This window comes from Protomyctophum parallelum (assembly GCF_964188405.1).
Source record: "Protomyctophum parallelum genome assembly, chromosome: 2".
In the NCBI taxonomy this organism is placed as follows: domain Eukaryota; kingdom Metazoa; phylum Chordata; class Actinopteri; order Myctophiformes; family Myctophidae; genus Protomyctophum; species Protomyctophum parallelum.
Window position 1 is genome coordinate 13,048,853 of NC_139699.1, and position 8,901 is coordinate 13,057,753.

Sequence of the window (8,901 nt, forward strand, 5' to 3'; positions counted from 1 at the left end):
TACTGTAAGTGTATGTGAGCTTCCGGGCTGTACACTGGGGATATTCTCTTTGCAGTTTATATCCGGTGTAGAGCGGATACGGAAACGCACTATGTTGTGTACATGTTATGTGTAGGCTGTGAGATAGGCCTGTTAGATACAGTAGGCGGGCTCTATACCAGATCTGTAGCGCTGAGAACTTAAGTAAACAGTAGCCGGGCATGAGGAGTACTTACTTATGATTTGTTTTCCCCTTAGTTTTTGTAAGACAGACAGATATGGAAACAGTACATGTTACAGTAACTTAAAGCTAAAATGATAACACAAAAAGTCCTGGGGAATTCAGTGTGTCATCAATATTATGTATATTAGTATAATAATAATAATAATAATAATAATAATAATAATAATAATAATAACAACAACAACAACAAATATAATAATAATAATTATTATTATTATTAATAATAATATTATTATATAATGTTCTGGCGCATTTTAGGCTACACACTTTGTTACTATTATGAGGCAAAAACTGCTCTATGTGGCTCAAGCACTTTAGTATGACGTGGCAGAAATACCGAATGGAGGGGTGCGACCCAATGACGTCAGTTTATGACAGTCTCCAGCCAGTGGTTGACAGTAACTTGACTCATCTTTTTTTTCCATGTGTGTGGGAATCTCGAATAACCATGTTTGAATAAGGAGTAGGATATGATTTAAATTATTTACAATATTCCACTTCCCAGTTAATTGTGTTTAACTGGGACTTAAAATTTCTCAAAAATTATATATGAAGGAAATGGTACAAAGCTGTAAATGTAGCTCTATTTATTGGTTTTGATTGATTGATTGATTGATTGATTGAAAATGTCCACATTAGTGGCAATCATTCATAAATTAATTTAATCAGAATCTGGGTTGTACGTGGTTTGTTAGCCTCGGTACCAGGCTTTCAGTGGTGTGTGTGTGTGTGTGTGTGTGTGTGTGTGTGTGTGTGTGTGTGTGTGTGTGTGTGTGTGTGTGTGTGTGTGTGTGTGTGTGAAGCCGTGGATATGCACGCTTGGGATACACTGCCATGTCTTCCTTCTCAGAATGCATTTCTTTCATGTGGATTCCAAGGGATTCGATTTCCCTAGTCCTTCATTCAGTCTCTCCATTTTTCCTGTGACCATTTTCCAATATTGGTCTCCGCCAATTAGGACTCCTAATTCCACTGCATCCATCCCTATGATGGGTACATCTGCTATGGGCATTCCTTTGCTTCCAAGTCCCTCCTTATCTTTCCGTTTGGCGCTTTAATCATAGAAGAGCTCAACTTGGGTGTTTCCAATGAACATCAATGCTTTGATTGTTCTTAATATTTCTCAAACGAGCCTTCACTTTCCTGCAGGTAATTCTCTGGGGTGTTTTGGAACCAAACACATACATATTCACCCAGTGGCAAATCTCTCTCTATATCAATATTAATATTGTCATGGCTGCAGTGGCCTTGTGGGGTTGGAGGGCACTCCGTTTTTTAAGTACCTCCTCAGTTGTTACCATTACTTACTTACTTACTTACGCCTATAGCCCAACTTTGGGCATAGGCCACGAACAAGAGCTCTCCAGACATCACGGTCCTGGGCCATCTTCTCCAGCTGTCCCCATGTGTGGCCAGATCTCTTCACATCTGCATCCAGGTCACGGCGCCAGGTGTTTCGTGGTCTGCCTCTCTTCCTTTTCCCTTGTGGGTTCCAGAACAGGGCATATCGTGTGATGCTAGATGCAGGCTTGCGAAGAGTGTGGCCGATCCATCGCCAGCGCCTTTGGATGATTTCTTCCTCCACCGGGTGTTGATTTGTTCGCTGCCACAGTTCCCGGTTACTGATTTTGTTTGGCCAGCGTATTCGGAGGATTCTTCTGAGGCAGGTGTTTATGAACGTCTGGATTCTTGTGATGGTGTTTTGAGTTGTTCTCCAGGTTTCTGCTCCATACAGCTGTATGGAGCAGTTGTTACCATTGCCATTTTAAAATCATCTTTACAAAAACCTAGGTTTTTGCAGAAGGCTTTGATGTGCTCTACACCAAAACGCCCAGAGTGGGAGGGCAGTTTGTTAACCAGTGTTGTTGCAATGTTAGTAAAGATAAAGAAGGGTAACAGGTACGGTCGCCCCTTTTCCAACTTGCCCCCACGAAAAGTGAAGAACGGTCGCCCCTGTCTAAAAGTACAGTACAGTTAAAGATTTAGCTGGGGACCACCTGGAATTTCACAGACTTTCCTACTAGGCTGAGGAATATATCCCACCCTTTTCACATTGGCCTGTTAAAGCGCCACCAACAGGTGGATTTTTGCTAAACACATTTTTGGAACAAAATTACTCAAATCATGAACGCAGTGTGAAATTTACGTTAAATATTTCACAGACTGGCTGAGGAATATATCCCACCCTTTTCACATTGGCCTGTTATAGTGCCACCAACAGGTGGGTTTTTGCAAAACACCTTTTTGGAACAAAGTTACTCACTCAAATCATAGACCTCCTCTCTGTCTAGCCCCCAAAAGTCTCTCTCTCAAAGTAGGCTAAAGGTAAAAAATCTCTCTCTCTGCTCGCTCTCTCTCTCTCTCTCTCTCTCTCTCTCTCTCTCTCTCTCTCTGTTTAAAAGTACAGGAAAAACTCAAAGTACAGGTAAAAATCTCAATGTAGCCTACAGGTAAAAATAAAGTACAGGTAAAAATCTCTCTCTCTCTCTCTCTCTCTCTCTCTCTGTTTAAAAGTACAGGTAAAAATCTCTCTCTATATCTGTTTAAAAGTACAGGTCAAAATCTCTCTCTCTCTGTTACCTCGAGAGATTTCTCTCACCCACCACTACGTTGTGCTTTGTTGCGTCGATTACATTCCACTCTGCAAGGCACTTTAATCATAGCTCTATTCTCCTTTGGTCAGCTTTGTTATCAGCTGAGAGTTTAACAACATGGCTCTGAAGTCCAACCCAAAGTTATACATTCTGAAACTGTTGACGACTGGTGAAGACAGAACGAGCTACAGATTATCCATCAAAGGTAACATTGGCCTTATATGTATGGGGAGAGGTAATTGATGTAAACTTTGGTCATGCCCTGTGTGTGTGAAGCACAATTTTCATTGTGTGCCATTGTTTATAGATAATCTTACCACTTGTAGTGCACTTTCTATAACCAATTCCCTAGTTTATGTTTAAGTGCAACAGTGAAGTGTTATGTGCTTATTTGATTTATTAATATTAGCGGTTTATTTCACACAGACAAATAGCATAGCAATGATTTTATTCAGATAAAATCATTGTTTGGTTAATAACAGGGGTCTCCACGTCTCTTCAGTTCTAAGTAAGCAGCCTTGGCCTATCTCCTGTTTCTGTAGCATGAGTTAGCTTGAGGTAAAAGTACACCCCGTGGATATGACACTATATGTTGCATTGGAGGCATTGGGTCCCATTTTTGTAGTCTTGTATGACCCAGCCTTAAAACATTTTTTGACTTACACCACATTTATTAAAATTAATCTGTGTCCTTCATTGGCTTTTACAGTGAAGAAATGTATTTCCACCTGGCCTGGATCGCTGTCCTCTTCCTCTGTCCAGCCGTTGCTCATGGGGGTAAAGTTCTTGTTGTTCCTGTCGATGGCAGCCACTGGGTGAATATGAAGGTCATAGTTGAGGAGCTGCATGCAAGGGGCCACCAGGTTTCAGTAATGCGATCAAATGATAGCTGGTACATAAAGGAAAGCTCACCTTTCTACACTGCAATCACGATTGATGCTGCAAGTGGATTAGATGAGGCGTTTCTCGAGACATTTGTGTCTAGACTTCTGGAAATCCAGAGGCAAGGAAGGTCTGCCTGGGCTCGTTTCAAGCTAGAAATGGAAGTAGCGGAAAAAGCTTCAGAAATGCACCAGACCGCTAGTAAAATGCTTGAAGACATTTTGGAAAACAAATATCTGATGCAGTCTCTACAGGATTCCAAATATGACCTGGTTCTCACTGACCCTGCTCTGCCAAGCGGCACTATTCTTGCCCACTACCTTAGTTTACCACTAGTCTTCAATGTGAGATGGACCACCTTTGGTGAAGGCCATTCCTCAATTGCACCGTCTCCACTTTCTTATGTTCCAAATCCAGTGATGGAGCTAACAGATAAAATGAACTTTCTGGAAAGAATAAAAAACATATTTGCATCTGCCTTTGTGAAATTCCAAGCAGAAAATTATGTCACACCATATTATGCAGGTCTGTTAGAAAAATACCTTGGTTCTGATGTAGACTTCAGCTCCCTGTTTCAAGCAGCAGACCTGTGGCTGATGAGAGTTGACTTTGTGTTTGAGTTCCCTCGCCCCACCATGCCTAATGTTATCTATATGGCAGGGTTCCAGTGTAAACCTTCTAAATCTCTTCCGCAACACCTGGAAGAGTTTGTCCAGGGTTCTGGGGAACATGGAGTCATCATCATGTCTTTGGGGACTCTAGTTGGACAGCTTCCCCAAGACTTAACAGAGGAGATAGCTGCAGCTTTTGCTCAGCTACCTCAGAAAGTAATCTGGAGGCATAAAGGTGATAGGCCTGCTACTCTGGGCAACAACACTTTACTGGTGGACTGGATGCCACAGAATGACCTGTTAGGTCATGCAAAGACCAAAGCATTTGTAGCGCATGGAGGGACGAATGGAGTTCAGGAAGCCATGTACCATGGAGTTCCTATAGTAGGACTCCCGTTGATTTTTGACCAACATGATAACTTATTTAAAATGGAGATACGAGGTGCGGCAAAGGTCATTGACATTTTTACTATGAACAAAGACATATTTCTGCAAGGCATTGAGGAGGTTCTCCATGAGCCTTCCTACAGGAAGAACATGCAGAGACTCTCCAGGTTGCACAGAGACACACCAATGAAGCCGCTGGACAGCGCCATGTTTTGGATAGAGTTTGTTATGAGACACAAAGGTGCTACTCACCTCCGCACACAGTCCTACAAAATGCCCTGGTACTCTTACCACTCTGTAGATGTTATGTTGTTCTTAATAGTATTATTCTTGGTTACACTGCTGACATTTGCTGCCTTTGTCAAATGTTTATGTTCCAGGGTGTGTTCTAAAAGAAAAACTAAATGTAACTAAATGTGGAACAAGCTTTGTTTAAATGCATTTAAAGAAGACAATCCTGACCATGATTAGTTTAATCAGTGGACATGGGCTGTTTTGTATGTATTTTTACCACTCGGAAGATATGGGCCTTGGCTTTTCTACAAATTATACAAGAGACAGTGACATCCCCCTAATCAATCCTATTATTGAGGCGTTTATTCGTTTACCACTGCTTTGCCAGAAAGTGCTACTCATTTCTACAGAGCATCCTACATAATGCCGTGGCTCCATTATGTTTTTGATTATTGCTGCTTTAGTCAAATCATGTTTTATTTTGTGATTTAAAAAAATCTATACAATTTACTATAATCTATACAACATCAAAAGTAATTAATTACTATGGAGGCTATTTGATCTCTAACCCTGTTTTACCTAAACCCATATGTAGTCTATAGTGTTTTTATTAACAATTACAGTTAATTTGTTGTTTTCACTATTTTCACGACTTGTTTATGCATTAGGGTGTGTTGTAAACAAAATTCAAGAAAGAAAGAAAACATGAATAAAGGGAGAGGGGTGCCGATGAGACATTTTGGCCGATATCGATATCCGATATAATTAATTGCTGTTATGGCCGATAACCGATATTACCGATGTCGATATGATCTCATTCTGTATTGAAAAATTATAATAAATTTTGTCCATTCTGAAAATTACATGTAACAGGGTATCTGCACTGCAGGCTTAGGCAAGTCAGATTTAACTTAAATACCTTTATATTTAATATTGTGAGCTTGTAGATCTGTTCAAGCTGTTACTTTGGGCTTGTTTATCTGCAAGACAGACCGATTTATCAGACTGATTGATTAATCGAAACGATGCCGATTAATCTAAAAACAACTGAAATCGGCCGATACCGATGTGTTTGCCGTTTGATCTCCCATCAATTTCATCATTCTCCTGTGTATCTTTCTGTTTAATTTTTTCCTTGTGTTTTCTTTTGTGTTTCTTTTTTTTGTTTTCTCTCTCTTCTGTTTGTTTCTCTGTCTGTTTTATGTCCCCCACTCCCCCCCCCCTGGGATAGGCATGAGCCATTGGCTTCAGCCTAAACCCTTTTGGTCTCCAAAAAAAAATAAAAAAATAAATACATGTAATGTAATGTTTTTGCTTTTTGACCAAAATAAAACTGAACTGAATTTACTCTACTAGCTTTACTCTGAATAAAAGCTATTAAACTCTATTAAAGTGGCCCAGGCCGTAGCGTAACGGTCTGGGCACCGGACTGGTAATCCAGTCGCAGTGTGCCGCGGGTTCGACTCCCGGACCCGACACGGCCTTTACTGCATGTCATCCCCCCATCTCTCTCCCGTTTCCTGTCAGCCTACTGTCTGTCCCTTCAAAAATCAATAAAAGGCGTAAGCCGCAAAAAAAACTCTTAAAAAAAAAAAAAAAAACTCTATTAAAGTAGTAGGCTATCTTTCCTGCATCCTTTGATATTAGATTTTTGTCTCTCTTAGGAAACAAAACAAAGTTATTGCATTTGAATATGAAATACTGGTGTTTTACTGGTGTTACACCGAATTACATTGTGTTACTCTGGATCACGTATCACTTCAGCCTACAAATATTTATTATAGACTAACTCCGGATTAGCCTACCGGTCTACTGTATCTGAATCAATGTAAGTCAGTACTGTACTGTACCACTAGATGGAGCGATAAGCATGGGCACAGACCACCCATCATCATTAAAAGGGCAGGTGTTGTTTCAGACAGAGAAATAAAAATAAATAAATTTTCAATTTGAAGGTCCTTTATTAAACAAAAAGAAAAGATCACACCCGTGTGAAGTAAGAGGTGCGTGTGGGGGTCTCCGGGGGGGTCCCCGAAACTTCCAGACCCGCAGGAGCGCGCCCAGGGTTCCGGCAAGCCGCTGTCCGAAACGGGCGAGAAATGACAGTTACCGTGTGTGGGGGTCCCCGGAACATCCAGACCCCCAGGAACACGTCCAGTGGGCTGGGCTGGTTCCGGCCAGCCTCCCCAAAACGGTTGAGAAATGACAGTTACCGTGTGGGGGTCCCGACTCCCCAGGGGGTCCCTCTACTGTACTGTACTGTACTGTACTGTTGCCTACTGATACACCTGAAATCATAATATGTATGTGTGTGTTAGGCTGCACAACAGTGACACAATTGGTTATGAAAACCCAAATGGTATTTTCGTGCTCAGACCCATGCAGCCAGGCAGCCAGCCACACACAAAGCTACTTGATGAAGTGTGTGTGTGTGTGTGTGTGCACAGGAGGCCTTAAGTATGTTTCACCAGTTTCAATTGAAACGGGCCTCCACCCTCAGGGGGGCCTCAACAAAATAATGATGTCATAGGTATGTGGGGGCCTCATATTTGGTCTTGAAACGGGCCTCCAGATTCCTAAGGCTGCCCCTGAGAACACACAAACACACTAAGCTGGCCATAGGGGGGCGCTAGCTCCCCTCAAAGAGCCAGAATGTAAAATGCTTGTCATTCAGCCTCACTTTGAGTTGCTCAGTGGACTGTCTCTCACACAGCGATATGGAGAAAAATATCACACCCGCGTGACGTGAGCGGCACTGTTATCACCATACATCACATTCCGTGCTCAGCCAGTCAGCTTGAGCACATTCCGCGCGAACACACACACACACACACACACACACACACACACACACACACCCTCAAAATACAACACAGCTCAGTGTTAGGGAACGCTGTAGCAATTTACAATTTAGGCATTTAGCAGACGCTCTTAATCCAGAGTGACTCACATTAAGCAATAACAAAAAAGCATGGGAATGCATCACATAAAAAGCATTTATCATGAAACATGCGTAAGCTAAGAACGTAACAGTGGAATATCTATACAATGAAACTATATTATAAACTATACATATATACTATACTATGCTAAACGTGTGGAAGACCCATAGATCCATAGACCCCAAGGTAGCCGCAATGAAGTAATAAATATAGCAATAGAGTTCAAAGGTTGCACTAATTGGCGTCGTTAAGGCGTGCATGGCAACAGTTTGTGTCTCGTGTGATTTCACACCAGAAGATATAAGATGATGCACCGTGTTGAAAATGACTGTAGACGTCGAGAGAGAGAAGAGAGACAGACAGACAGACAGACAGACAGACAGACAGACAGACAGACAGACAGACAGACAGACAGACAGACAGCGTGATGTTGTCTTGGACCGTTTCCAAAGCAGGAGGACCAAAGCGAGCCTGTCATGCTGCTGTAGCAGTGAGGAACAAACTGTATTCCTTTGGAGGATACTGGACAGATACTGGACAGATGGATGTCCATGTCTTCAACACAGTGTCTTTATCCTGGAAGAAGTTACCTCCAGTGGAACCAGGAAGAGGAGACGGTGACCTTGAGGTTCCATCCATGCGCTACGGCCACACAGCTGTGTTGGTTGAAGATACAGTCTACATCTGGGGAGGCTATCCTTACTGCAATGTGCTTTATGCATTTGATGTTGACTCCCACAGATGGTTCCAACCCAGGGTTTCTGGGACTGTTCCAGAGGAGAGGAGATTCCACTCAGCCTGTGTGTTGGAGAAGGTCATGTTTATCCATGGAGTACAGACCAAGCTGACTGGAAGCACTAATGACATGTACAAGTTGGACACCAGCACAATGGTCTGGTATTTAATTAACACCTCCTGATTCAACAGCTCACTCTGCCACCATCATTGGTACCAAGATGTTTGTATCCGGGGGCTGGTGGGGGGATCAGGACTACAACACCCTCAGAGTGTTTGACACAGAGACCAAT

General features: G+C 42.2%; 1 protein-coding gene across 1 annotated transcript; it reads left to right on the forward strand.

Annotated features, from left to right (window-relative positions):
- Positions 1–3,638: 3,638 nt before the first annotated feature.
- Positions 3,639–6,168, forward strand: LOC310854515 (UDP-glucuronosyltransferase 2B15-like; the record flags this gene model as incomplete). The annotated part of the gene is made up of 2 exons (XM_083759195.1): positions 3,639–5,018; positions 6,163–6,168. 2 exons carry the CDS (start codon positions 3,639–3,641, stop codon positions 6,166–6,168), a joined length of 1,386 nt encoding a protein of 461 aa, XP_083615321.1.
- Positions 6,169–8,901: the final 2,733 nt, after the last annotated feature.